We start from the raw sequence: 13,617 nt of genomic DNA, 5'->3' as shown, positions 1-13,617 counted from the left end.
CAAAGGGGAGACCTGAGCGGACTGCCACTCCCGTCCCTCAAAGAGCTCGCAAAGCCACAGTGAGCAGCTCCCAGCCCCCGCCCCCAGCTGCCCTCAGTGCTTTGCAGAACTACATGCAGCCACAAAACCGGTGAGGTTCCACCAGGAAAAACCAACCAAGCTACTTATGGACAATGTAAAATCACAGTCACAGTGACTTACAGGTGATACAAAATAACCACACACAGTGAGTTCTTAAACTAGCAATTTGTTTCTATAAAAATGATACAGACGACTCTGTTACCCCCACGCCTATCGTGAACGTTTACTGCCCTGGATCCCAGACATGGCTCTCATATCCTTAACATCAGGAATTGTCTAGAGAGGAACATGTGGCAGGAATGGGATCACATCCTACTTGCTGTGGCTGGCTCCAACCGAATGCTATTTACCAAGCACATACCCTTTCTCCGTCGTCCGCCAAAGATTTCAGAAGAAGATGGCCTTTAAACCCAGCCCTGAGAAAATTCTATCTGTGGCGGGTTGCTGCAGTTCACAAGGCAAAGCCCCATAGCCGTGTGACAGCACGTCTTCTGGGCACCGGCATGCAGGAGCTGCTCCCCGTCCAGAGCTCAGAGCCGAGCCCCATCCAGGGCCGATGCTTCTGTGTCCCCCTCACACCACGGCTAGTGTGGTTGGCAGAGTCCACATCGGTGTCCCTGGCTGACCCTGTGAATCGGACTTACCAGGGGGTGATCAGGATAAAGATGTTGGGCTGGCAGGTGACCCCGGATTATCTGGGTAGGCGGTGTCATCAGGAGCGTTCTGGTGAGGAGGCAGAGCATCAGAGTCAGGGACAAGATGGGAGGGACAGGTCAGGACAGAGAGGACACTCACTGTCCTGGAGGATGGGCCCCGGGCCGAGGAACGGGGAGTGCCTCTAGAAGTTGGAAAGACAAGGAAGACGACTCCGGCCAGAGCCCCTGCAGAAACGCAGCCTCGTGGACCTATTTACGACATAAGATCATAAATCTGTACTGTTTACGCCACTGGCTCTGAGGTGACCTAAGTGAGCACAGGACGCTTCACGGAGAAGAGACCTTCTTGCTCTTGATGGTGGAATAGCTGGGCGGAGGGAATCCGGGTGCTGCACCCTGAGCACACAGCACTACCCAGGGGCTGGAGGGAGGCGGACTAAGGGGCTCCTCTGAGGAGGGCCCAGCTTCCCTGGCCTATCTCCCGCGTGAGAACACCTGGGAAGCGTTCTGGAAGGTGTCTCTGGGCCGCTGAATACCGCTATTGGCCTCCTGCGACAAGTGTGTGGGTGCTTTACAGGAGCAGGGCCGAAGGAGCAGGCGCTTCGACGTGGACAGGAAGGACGTCTGCGCCCTACGCGCCGTGGGGCCGGCAACTCAGATGTGGAAAATCAAAGGTCGCACTGGCAAGCCACTGCCCCTTTGTAAAGAGCTCTGCTGTCCGCAAATCTGGGGCTGCTTTCAGACCTCTCCTCCTACGCTTCCTCCCCCACTTGCCGAAACCATTTGTCACATCACCTGCCTCAAAGTCCACGGGATACACCTCACAACGAGAATTTATTCAACCACACACGCACAAAGTTCAACCACACAGTTTAATGCAAATAATTTTAGATTTCCAAAAATTTGAAAAAACAGGAGAGTTCATATCCAGCTTCCCCAAATGCCACCGTAAGATAATCAGAAGAATCCCAGCATTCTGGTAACCGGGCTGCAGACCGCCACGCCCCAGGAGCTGCCCGCCACTGTCCTTCCCGGCCCAGGGCCTGAGTGGCAGTCCATCCATCTCCCGGAGCCCTCCTTTCTCTGGACCCTGACACCCATGAGCACCAGTCTTCACTCTACAGAATGTGTGTAGTCTGGCATCTGCTCACTGGAGTGAGGTAGGAACACCAAGGAGGGCATCAGAGGGGGACGCTAGCCGTGGGTAGGCCACCGAGTGTGACCACACTGCCATCTCTACCACACCTGAGAGGAGGCCCCAGGACAGGCCCCAGGTTTCACACCACACTCGGCCCGACTCCGAGCTCCCAGCCAATTCTCGCCTCTACCCCTGCCACTGTGCTGTGACTTCTGTCCCCAACCTGCTGCTTCTGTGCTGGGCAGACCACTGCCCACTGCCCCTCCTCTGCCCACAACTTAACCCCATTAGTGATTTATATTAGCATGGACTTGTGCAGAGTCACTGATTCTGAAGACTATAACCCAATACCATATTCTGTTGCTCCAACTGACCGGATGTGGCTCCCGGGGGGGTGGTGGTGCTATATTCTTCCAACAAGCCCCCATCCTATTTCCAGCAATTTCTTGCTTTCTGCCACAAATGGTTAAGGCTCAGGTTGGATTTCCCACTCTGGCCCGGGCACCAGTGGTCCCTCTGGGAGCCTGGTTCTAGCCGTCAGGAGTAGCGCTCCAGCCCGGGATGGGGCAAGGGCGAGCACCTGCTGCAGGGGTCACGACTCCAGGCCCCCGGGCACTCAGGGCCGGCAGGTGCACGCAGATGCACGCACACATTACAGTACATCTCTCTGTGCAGCCACCTTATCTGTGACACAACAGGGACTCCCAGACCCCGGCTCTCCGTGTTCCCTAGTTCTCTAGTCCTAGAACACTGGCTTTCAGAGTGGGCCAGACAACAGAACAGTCTTCTTGTCCCAACCCCACCGCAGCTGATGCTGGGTGCCCCACAGCCGTGTCATCTCTGAGCACAGAGAACAGAAATTCGGCTCAGAGTCAGGGCTTCACGGCATGGCAGCCACCATCCTCCTTAGCGTCTGCTCTGTCCTTCCTCAATTCTGTGTTTGCACAAATGTGCAGATACTTCTAGCTTCCTGTCTTCCTTGTTAATGTCACTACAGATGCTTCTAGAATCTGCCTTTCTCACATAGAGCATGCCTGTGGTAGGAGGCCAGCCCGTGTCAGTTCAGACTCCCTGCACGGTCCCTCCAAGAGCCACGGTTCACCAAAAGCTCGTACATGTGGGCATCTGGGTCACTTCAGCGTTCCGTAATTATAAACAATACCACATAAACGACCTTGTGTGTACGTAATTCTGGACGGTTAGCAAACACAAACTAGTTTCATGGCTCAGTTTGGCGTTAAAAGCCAAAACACCTTAGCAACTGGATGCTAACATGAAAAAGTCTGTAGCACGATGACGACGTAAGACAGAGCCCAAATACCCAACGGTGACAGACGGCGGGCGGGAGCAGGAGGAGCTAACCACTCACGGGTACACGGGGCAGAGTTGGCACCGTGGCAACGGCACCAAACGCGGGAGGGACTTACTCCAGGGAGGATCTAAGCCAAGAGGCACCCACTGCGGACGGGCTGATATCAGAGGGACGTGAAGGCAGAGACCGGGACACAGCCACACTTCTACCACCTATGGCTGAGGAGCAGGCAGTGGGGACTTTCGGGAGCCCAGGCCTCAGTCATGGCTGGCGGTCCCTCCCGGGGTCACTGTCCGGGAGGGGATATGTCCACCGTCTTCCATTAGCCACACTGGGACCAAAGCCGGCGGGCCAGGAGCCAGGGAGGGCAGCACTGGGCCCAGACCCACACACAGGCGGCATTCTGCACGGGCGTCTGAACCCTGGCCACGTAGCGAAGCTGCCTGGAAACCCTGGCTGGGTTAGGGCACACGTGAGGTTTAAGTGACTGCAGGCAATTCTGGGGGTAGCCCTGGTGAAGGTGACGCCCCAGGACCGTGTGGGTGTGCTTTCAGAGGGAGACGCTGGAGACCACATGCATGAGGCGAGCTACGAGCGTCCTGACACTTAGTTTCTCAGTTACAGTACACGGGTCACTGTTACTTGTTTTATAAACACAGTCTGTACTGGTCAGAAAATGAGCCTTTGGTTAAAAGGTACTTGGTGTTCAGGCACGACCGGAAACATCACTAGGCCAAACATGTCAAAGGCCAGACTTCCCAAGTTCATATTTTGTTTAGAAAAACAGGAGTGAACTGGTGCCCAGAAGCACAAGGAAACCATTCTGCCTGGGAGTGCTTTCTGACAGCACCTGTGTCTCCGTGGAGGCCGAAGCTGAGAGCACTCAGCACGCCAGCACCGAGGAGCCAGGCACAGTACCACACCGTGGAGTCACCATGTCACCCAGGCCACGTGTCCCCTCGCCAGGTGGGCATGACTCCGCACTCCTACCTCCCACCTGGCACGGGTCTCCCTAGGAACTCCGCCACACTTGATGTAGAGATAAAACCTAACACTCTCGGGGAAAAATGAGATCTAAAAATAATAGTAAGTTTTCAAAACCACCTGGGAAACATCGGGATGAGCTCTTTCTGTCAAGGAGGGCATTCCAGAACCTCTCCATCATAGGACCTGACCCTAAGCTGGCATCTGACAAGGTCACACAACGCGCTCCATCCCAGAAAGCCAGGCAGCCGGTGGTCTTTTTCCATCACGAGTTAGTTTTTGCCTCTGGTTTTCCATCAGTCAAATCTCCAAATCCCAGCTTGTCCAGGGGCTCCTGTGCCATCAGCTGCCTACGAGAAGGGAAGAAAACGAAGAACACTGTCTGCACGGGCCTGCACTTTCAATCCCATCCCACCCAACCGGTGTCTGGGGGGCTGCCCGCAGCCAGGGACACCGCTGCATCTGGGTCACCGTCTGCGCCCTCCTCCTCCAGGCTGATTGACACCTGCACCTCTGAACCCCAGAGGGAAAGCCACTGGCAACAAGTGCACAGAGCTCCCCACGCACAGGGCGCAGCCAGGACCCAAATGAAGCGGGCAGACCACTGTGAGGCTCCCCGAGGGCACAGCAGGAGCAGACACCTGACCTCCAGGTCCCTGTGAAGACACCCTGGACAAGGTGCGGACAGGCCAGGACAGACTTTATCTGGTACAACAGACCCTGGACAATGCAGGAGTGAGGGGCACCAACCACCCTTCTGGTCAAGGATCCATCCATAACTCCTGACTCCCCAAAAGCTTAAGGACCGACAGCCTACCGCTGACCAGAAACCTTAGCTATAATCGAAGTGTATCCTAGCAAGACGTAACCCAGAGAAAACCAAAGCGCTAATAAGAAAAACACAAGGAAGAAACATATTTCCAGGACCACACCACGTTTATCTAAAAGAGTCTTCATGTAAGGAGACCTGTTCTGTCCATGGTCAACATGTGTTAGCTTTACTTGTAGCTCAGGAACATCCAGATGCGTGGTGCATGGGCTCTGCCATCCTCTCGCTCCTGCCCCAGGCCCTGCAGGGTCTCATAGCTGGCCAGCAGCCATGTCCCGTTCCCACCTCCTCCTGTGACCAGCCATGTGCTAGCCTCCCACCACGGCCACAGAAGTCAGGGCCATGAAGACGGAAATGCCCCGCACAGAGCCCCTGCTGAACTCAGTAGTCTCCCCCCGTCTGGCTTCCTGCTACCCATGCTCCAGGGAAAGGGAGGCCTGGCTTTCATTCTGTTTTGTTTTGGGGGTCAGGGGTGGTGGGTCGACCCCAACTCTCAGAGGATCTGTCCTGCCTGCCTGGGGTTGGGAGGGGGCAGCAGCGTGTCCCCACAGGAACAGCCGGGCTCAGCTGGCACAAAGCCCACCACCACTTCACACACTGTGTCCCAGCCCCCACTGCAGAGCCCGTGCACCCAGCCTGGTGCTCAGCCAGCATGCTGGGCACCGCGGCCCATCCAAGTCACCTGCTCAGATGACCCGCTTTCCGCAGGTTCTGCGGGGCCCCAGGGGGAGCAGGCCACGCTTCTGCAGAAACAGCGCCTTGCAGAGAGAGAGGATCTCCAGACAAACCTCACAAGGACTGTCACTTATCCCTCAGGAAAACATCCCCAGAACTGCAAACCTCAGTCCGTAGAATTTACTCTAGAGCAGATTAAATCTAGAGCATGCAACGCATGTGCCACTCCTTAAACCCAAATGAGGAAAACAATGAGAAACTTTCACATCTTAGCAAAAGAGGACATCTGGCCAACAGTTCTTAAAACTGAGGTCTCACACTGTGATCAGCAGAGCAACAACCCCCCAGATGACACCCTCATCGCTGGAGCCCGTGTCACCCTCCACAGCAGAGGGGAGTTCGGGCCACAGGTGGAAGGACAGTCACTAACTGGCTGATTCTGAAGTGAAGTGACCCAGGACTCAACCTCATCACGTGAACCCTTAAAATGAGAGACAGACGGGAAGTGAGGAAGGGTCAGAGATACCCCACGCCAGCTTCAAGAGGGCAGAGGGCTATGAGCCAAGGAGCACGGCCACTGGGAACTCTGCCCTGGAGCCTCCAGAAGGAATGCAGCCTGTCCATGCCCTGACCGAACCTGGCGACACCCATGTCCAACTACCCGCTACAGAAGGTGAGGTGGGCTGGTGGCCCACAGGGGCGAGTGGTGCTCCTCCCGACATGCCGTCGGGACAGGAAGGACCTGCGAGTTTAGCAGCACAAAGAAGTAATCAGGAAGAAAAAAACAGAAACGAAGTAAAACAGTTCAAGATATTCTTTCTACAAATCTAAATCTTCACAAAATCCAGCTCCTTGGAAAGGTCCTAAAAAAACAACAAATAGAACATTTAGCAAGTTCTAAAGCTCAAAGGATGATTTCAATGCCTCCTTTTAGCATAAGAGAAGAGACTGAAGAAAACATCCCACTTCCAGTCCAGTTCTTTAGGGACTGAGGCAGCATTAAGCCCATGATTTAGGGCAGCCAGATTTCTGGGAGGCCTGGCCTTCACGCCAACCTGCACTCTGGGATGCACCTGCATGATCCCGGAGGCCCACCCCATGGCACAGGAATCAAACTGAAATAATTACAGAGCCTTGAGATCGCAGATCATACATGTATTTGCTATTGGTAACCCCAGACAGCTCTTCCCGTGAGAAAATGTGGCCCACAGCTACAACAGCACACATACTTCCACATCTGGCTACAATGGGCCAAGGCCTCAAGAGACAACTTTACTTATTTATTTCTTTAAAAGATTTATTTATCTATTTGTCAAAGAGAGAGAGAGACAGAGGCACACAGAGGGAGAAGCAGGCTCCCCGCTGAGCAAGAAGCCTGATGCAGGACTCAATCCCAGGACCCCGGGATCATGACCTGACCCAAAGGCAGCCACTTAACCCCCTGAGCCACCCAGGCGTCCCAAGAGGCAGCTTTAAAAACTTGTTGTGGTGCAGTTTTTTGTTTTTTTTTTTTACAAAGATCCATAGAGAGACACGAACAGGTAAGACACGTCTGGGATTTCAGCACAAAAGGGAAAAGGGGTGCCTGGGTGGCTCAGTGGGTTAAGCCTCTGCCTTCGGCTCAGGTCATGGTCTCAGGGTCCTGGGATCGAGCCCCACATCAAGCTCCCTGCTCAGAGGGGAGCCTGCTTCTCCCCCTCTTTCCGCCTGCCTCTCTGCCTACTTATGATACCTCTCTCTCTCTCAAATAATAAATAAAATCTTTAAAAATAACAGAAAAAAAGAGGTTTGTAAAATACAAGAGAAGCAAATGTGCAAAATCTCATTCCTGAATCTGGGTGGCCATGGATTTTCATTAAAAACCATCCAAAAGTCTTAGACCGAAATCACTGACCAAGTCAGAAACACACATGCACCCTTTACATTTACCTTAACGTTGCCTGACCCTGGCTGGAACCCACAGAGTAGCCAGCTGCCTCCCTTGGTCCCCAACAATCTCAGCAGGCCTCGGGGGAGGCCAGTCTCCAGCTGTGTTGAGCAAGGCATGGACACACAGAGAGGAGGCAGCTCACTCCCTGGGTCAAATGGGGAGAAAAGACAGGACCCTTCTGCTGGTCCTTCACCTGGCAAGCCAGGAGCTTCTCTGGGGACCCAGGCAGCCCAACCCCAGAACAGCTCCCAGCAGGGGCAGCCACCCGTGTGTGCTGGGTCCTCTGGCCCGCACAGGGATGATTAATGCAAACCTCAGAGGGACAGATGACCTGCTCACACCCTCACACTGACAGACACCAACTTCAGACTGTCTCCAAATGTGGTGGCTCCAAGAAAAAATTTACTTAGTTTCCATCTTTAAAAGATGTGTTAATTTAAAAGACAGTAATGTGAACACATGATCCCACAATGTGCTACTTAAAGATGGTGAGAACTGGACTCAGGGGGATCTGCTGTCAAATCTAAGCCCTTGTGAGCCTGAACGACTCCAGAGACAGAGCGAGGGCCTTCCGAGTCTACAGAGAGCCCTCCACACACCTGTGGGCCTGAGAAACACAAGAGATTTTGCCTCGAGGGCAATGTCTGAGTTTGTTATGGGAAAGTCGAAATGGGGCTCCAACTGGATTGGTTTATGTCAACCTATCTTCACACAGAGCCAAGTGAAGACTGGATTCCTTAATGAGCTAACAAAGGGCTTAAAAATCACAAATAAAAGTTCCCACTCCCACTATATATGTTACCTGCCTTTCCCCACTAAGGACTAGAACAGTTCTTAAATAAAATCTTAACAGATCATAGTTACAAACCTTTGTTTTATTTAAAAGTGAGCTCTGGTGAATTCTGGTCAAGACAGAACAAATCCTTCATCTTTCATCATTTCTGAAATGGTCTATTGTCTCCCCTGTCACATTTCAAGCACAGCTGAGACTACACTGAACATTTTTGTGATCTGAGAATGTGAAAGAAAAAACTGTGTACCCACAACCTTCAAATCTTTTGGCTCGGTCAGCATTTTCATGACGGACGGTTCCGATACCTTAACCACAGGTCAGCAGCTCCCAAATCTGGAAAGAAAATACTCTGAGGAATGCAGTCAGGTATGACGCTGTCACTCATGGAAATGTACCCGGGGCTGCTGCACAACTTCTGGGACCATTTAATCTGGCAGGCCTCAATCCCAGGGACAAGCAATTCTACGTTGTGAAAGACCCGAGCCTCAATGAGCCCTGCTGCAATGAGCTGCCAGGAAAGAAATACTCCGGGAGCCGAGGAAGCTTCTAGAAGTCACACATGTCACCAGGTACTTGCCTCTCCATTCTGCATTCTAAATAGGCTTTTGACTCCCTTCTGCACAAAGCGTTTTCGAATTTATTGTCGCGGAGACACTTCATGAACTTCTCTTTGAAGCTTCTGCATTCACCTGGAACGAGAAGGAAAACAGCATCTCCTCTTCAAGCAAAACTGTCAGGCCACGCGGGACACGCCGGAAGGCGGCCACCGGGAGCTCCCGCGGGGCTGTTTCTCGCTCGGGGCGTGTCTGGAACGTTCCACAGGAAAACATGGGTGTCGACAGCACAGTGTGTCACCTGCTCTCGGCGCGCCGGCCTCCACGGAGGCTCCCCGTGAACCCGGACGCCGGCCCCACACCGGCGGTGCTCAGCAGTGCGGGCCCGGACGCTGCGGGTCCGCCCCACTCCCAGCTCCCGCCAGCCGCTCGGCGCTGGTTTCCCCACCTGCGCCGCGGGGCCGCGCGGTGCCACCGGACACTCAGGACCCGCGGCCCGCCGCTCACCGAAGTGATCCAGAGGGAAGCTGCCCTTGTCCGGGGGCCGCGGCTGGAAGCTCTTGGACCCAAAATTCATCGCCGTCGACATGTTGACGAGCCCCCGAGTGCGACGCGCTCCGTACGCAGGGCGGCGGGTCGAGCGCCGAGCAGGCCCCCGCGGGAGAGCGGAGCAAGTCGAGCTGAGAGCGGCCGCTGGCGGCAGGCCCCGCCCCCGTGTCCCGCCACCTACGCCTCAGGCCACGCCCCACCTCGAAGGTCCCTCCCCACCGCCGGGACCAGTTCCCGGGCCGCGGGAGGCCCCGCCCCGCCTTGCAGGCCCCACCCCTTACGGACCGGGCTCCGCCCGCGCACCAGAGGCCCCGCACCCGCCGGGCTCTGAAAGGCCCTGATCTGGCGGCTTTGCCCAGTCCTTGGCAGTCTCCTGTCGGACCTTCGCAGAGACCCACTGGTAGAGGCCAGCCGTCATCTTATGACGAGGAGACGGAAGTCCGGAGAGGCTCCGCAGTTAACGCAAAGACTCACAGCTTGAGCCCGCAAGAAGCCCAGAGCAGGTGCACTGGCAGGGTCCCAGCAGGCTGTGCGGCCCTCTGCATCCCCAAGGGTCCGCAGGGCCTACCTGCTGAGCAGGAAGGAGCGAGGGCCTCCACGACACAGCGTCCCACACCGGGCAGCTCCAGCCACAGAAGTATGATTGCTCTGAGCTCTGGAGGCCAGACATCTGAGACGGACGCGTGTGGCGGGGCTGGCTCCTCCCGAAGGCTCGGGGGACACCCCCTTGCAGGCTGCGCCCCAACTGCACCTGGTCATCGGCAGTCCGAGGGCTCTTCAGCGCCTGCGCACACCCCGTCTCTACCTTCACCCTCCTGTGCCTCCCCTCCCCCCCACTGTGTGTCTGTGTCCATATGTCCTCTGCTTGCAAGGACACCAGCCAGATTGGGTGGGCGCACCCTAATGACTTCATCGTGACTAACTACATCTGCAAGGGTGCTATTTCAAAAAAAGGTCACCTAAGGCAATGAGGGTTAGGTCTTCAGCTATGCATTCGTGGGGGGCAAGGGAGGCAACTCCACCTATACGGAACTCTAAGTGCATCAGGAACAGCTAGGGCTCTGGCGGTCATTTATTACTATTATCACAGCAACAAGAACAACAGCGAAAGGGCTCCATGGAGACCCCAGCTCTCCATGCAGAGCCTCCTCCCAGCCCCGTCCCCAGGGCAACCACCCCTTGTCCCCAAACTGGGACTCTGGATTTCATCTGGATGGAAGAAGAGGATCCACTGCCCTCCCAGCACACCTGTGCTCTGTGAAACTGCATCCCTGCCACCCCAATGCCAACCACGTGCTGGGCCTTAGAGCTGGGCTTACCAGCTCCCCGCCTCCCCCCACCCCCAGTTCCTGACATGGTCTAGCACCGTGCCTCCTTCTACTGTCAGGACTAGGAGCACTTTCTGTAACTCAGGGGCTTTGCAGAACAGTGCCTGCCCCCTTCTCAAGGTCTCCGGAAGGCCTCCAGCTCCCTCCTCGTTGGGTCCCCAGCACGCCTGCCCCTCTGTGGTGTCCACCACTGGGTCTCCGTGCCTGAGGCTGCACTCAGCTGTGTGTCCAGGGCCGACATGGAGCTGGCCCCGATTCTGCCAGGGTTAGTGGGGGTCCACAGGGAAAGCCCATTGCCATTGTTGAGGCCTTGGTCAGCCTAGTGTTCCTACAAAAGGAAAACTGCACCTTGATCTTGTCAAATAAATGACCGTTTTAGGCAACTGGAACCAGGGGCCACGTACTGGGTTATTCATTAATATGTTTCCAGAGCAGTGAACAAAAGACACTTTTATTACCCAGCAAATAGCACTTTTCCACTTGACTAGATCATACCACTCAGCAGTAAAGAGGTCAGCCCTGCCCCCTAAGGTTGCCTGCAGCCTCTCCGTCCAGCAGCCCTGAGGACCAATGAAGCATTGGAGGCCCGCTGACCCAGAGGTGACAGACAGCTTTTAATAGATACGTCTGTACCTGGCAAATGATTACTGCTTTATATGAGATGTTTGGCTGGGAGAGGACAGGATTTCCATCTGCGGCGCACAGATACAAGAAGTCGGGGAAGAACTGATGTTTCTGGAAACCCTCTTCAGTGCCAGGCTTTTGGCATGAGGCCTCTGGAACAATGCCGGGCATACAGCAGAGTTCAGTTAGTTCAGCATTTGAAGGATGAACCCGGTTAGGCAGGGGTACTTAGCCCTCACCTCTCATGGAGAGAACCACATCCAAGAGGATGCAACCAGTGTACAAGCTACCTAGCACCGTGTAACAAACATCCCCAGCTCAGCGGTGTAAAACAGAGACCATTGGCTCTGCCAAGAACTTGCAGCGTGGTCTGGCCTTGGTGGAGATGACCTGACCGGCATCAGTTGGGGACACTCCTCGGGCTGAGATACACCCCCTTGAAGACAGCCCCTAGATCGAACCTTGCCTGAAACTAGACATCGCAGATCTTTCCACTTTGATAATTCTGCTGCAAAAGTCTATTTTTCAAAAGGATGAAAACGTGGTCCTCAGAGAAATAGAAGCTACACGTGTGTTAGTTTCATTTAATGCAAGGATGGAGGAGTTTGGCCAGATGGCAAAGCTGGTTCTGTGAAGGGCACCCAACCCCGACACAGCCACAGCTGGTCAGAGGAATAGTAAGGCTGCCGGAGTCGCATTGCTGAACTGGACCTACAACAGGTTAATAGCTCACAGGGCAATAAACCGTGACCTTCGGTATTATCTTTTCTACCAGACAGAAATGATTTGCATTTTTACAGGAAAAACAATCACTTGCAGCTTTTCTGTTTCCTACATGTGAACATCTAGCTTGAGGGCAGGAACATGTTCTTTCCTACCAGGGAGGCAAGAGGACTGAACCTGGGTCAGGCAGGGCCGTGCTCCCTCTGGGGGCGCTCGGGGAGGGGTGTCCTTCCTGCCTCGTCCAGCTCCTGGCGGCCTCCAGGGTCACCTGAATTTCTCTGTGTCTGTGTCCTCTACTTTTCTGTCTTTTATAAGGACATCTGTCACTGGACTTAGGGCCACCCTAATCCTAACCTAAACTTGATTATGTCTCCAAAGACTCCATTTCCAAATATGGGCCTATTCTGGTGTTCTAGGGAGACATGAATTGGGGAGGAGGGAGGCCATTCCACCCAGTCCAACACTCCAGCCACTTTGGGGTTATTTTCCCCCTACAAAGAGTCCCAGATGGCACAGAAAGGTTGGGCGCGAAAGCCATGAGACATGGAGGAAGGTCCCCTTAGGTGGTTGGAGCCCAGAAGGTGTGGGCAGGGCCCTGATGTTCAGGAGTCTCACGTTTGTAAGATGATCTTTATGCCAAGAAGATCGTTGAGCTGCCCTTGACTGGAGGGGTGAGCAGAGATGAGAGGGGGCAGAGTGGAAGCCCAGCAGACCCTACTACCCAGCATCAGCATGGGGGTGGGGAGCCGATGAGGCAAGGGCCCTTCAGATGCCCTTCACGGGGGTGGTGGTGGGGAGATCCAGGCTGCCGATGGGACAATGGGTATGATGTCCCGCCAGGCACAGAGGGAACATTGGCCAGCCTCTAACGAAGGGCAGCCCCTTGGCTCAGGGATTCTGGTGCTGGGAACCTATATTACCCAGTGTATCCCTTGCAACTGGGAACGCAGGTTTTTCGAGTGGGATGTTTTCAACTGAGACAGAATGGCGGAGAGGAGACAAGGCACCCGTCCGGGGTCTGATCCGGCCACATGGTCACTGCAAGAATAAAAGGTGATTGAACAAAGGGAGGGAGACAAGGGAGGAGGAGACTCGGGGCGAACGGGATGCTCATGGTCTGGAATGTGGCAAAGGCTCCACGGCTGCGTGTACGTGAACTCGTCCAAGGGCGTGCTTGGACACCAGCTGCGTGAATACAGTTACAAACACAGCAAACGCAGGCACAAGCAGATACCAAGAGCCTCTGGGAGGACGCACGAGCGGGGCGGGGGGGCCTAGCGGGGAGGGGGCTCACTTCACAGTCGACCCCTGGTGGACTCTGGAGCCCCAGCGGGGTGTGTGTCCGTTTCTGTCTGAATGGATGAATAGCCACACGAATGCCTCCAGCCGAGAGCCTGTTGGGTGCTGTGGGGCGTGGACAGGTGGCACCCACAGAAGACGC

At 54.9% G+C, this 13,617-nt stretch overlaps 1 protein-coding gene across 1 annotated transcript; it reads right to left on the bottom strand.

Moving 5' to 3' along the window:
* Positions 1–1,590: 1,590 nt before the first annotated feature.
* Positions 1,591–9,655, bottom strand: LOC123933941 (cytochrome c oxidase assembly protein COX19). The gene is made up of 3 exons (XM_045993729.1): positions 9,460–9,655; positions 8,976–9,087; positions 1,591–4,521 (listed from the first exon to the last, which is right to left on the bottom strand). The coding sequence occupies exons 1-3, from the start codon at positions 9,539–9,541 to the stop codon at positions 4,437–4,439; spliced, it is 279 nt and encodes a 92-aa protein (XP_045849685.1). The 5' UTR covers positions 9,542–9,655; the 3' UTR covers positions 1,591–4,436.
* Positions 9,656–13,617: the final 3,962 nt, after the last annotated feature.

This window comes from Meles meles, chromosome 21 (assembly GCF_922984935.1).
Source record: "Meles meles chromosome 21, mMelMel3.1 paternal haplotype, whole genome shotgun sequence".
Classification (NCBI taxonomy): Eukaryota; Metazoa; Chordata; class Mammalia; order Carnivora; family Mustelidae; genus Meles; species Meles meles.
The sequence above is the reverse complement of the archived record's forward strand: the minus strand, read 5'-3'. Positions and strand labels throughout refer to the sequence as shown.

Excerpts from the sequence above, each read along its gene's own strand:
- LOC123933941 (XM_045993729.1), bottom strand. The coding sequence starts at position 9,541 with ATGTCGACGGCGATGAATTTTGGGTCCAAGAGCTTCCAGCCGCGGCCC. Across the intron at positions 9,088-9,459 it reads CTTCCCTCTGGATCACTTCG|GTGAATGCAGAAGCTTCAAA; the intron begins GTGAGCGGCGGG and ends TTCTCGTTCCAG. Across the intron at positions 4,522-8,975 it reads TTAGAATGCAGAATGGAGAG|GCAGCTGATGGCACAGGAGC; the intron begins GCAAGTACCTGG and ends CCCTTCTCGTAG.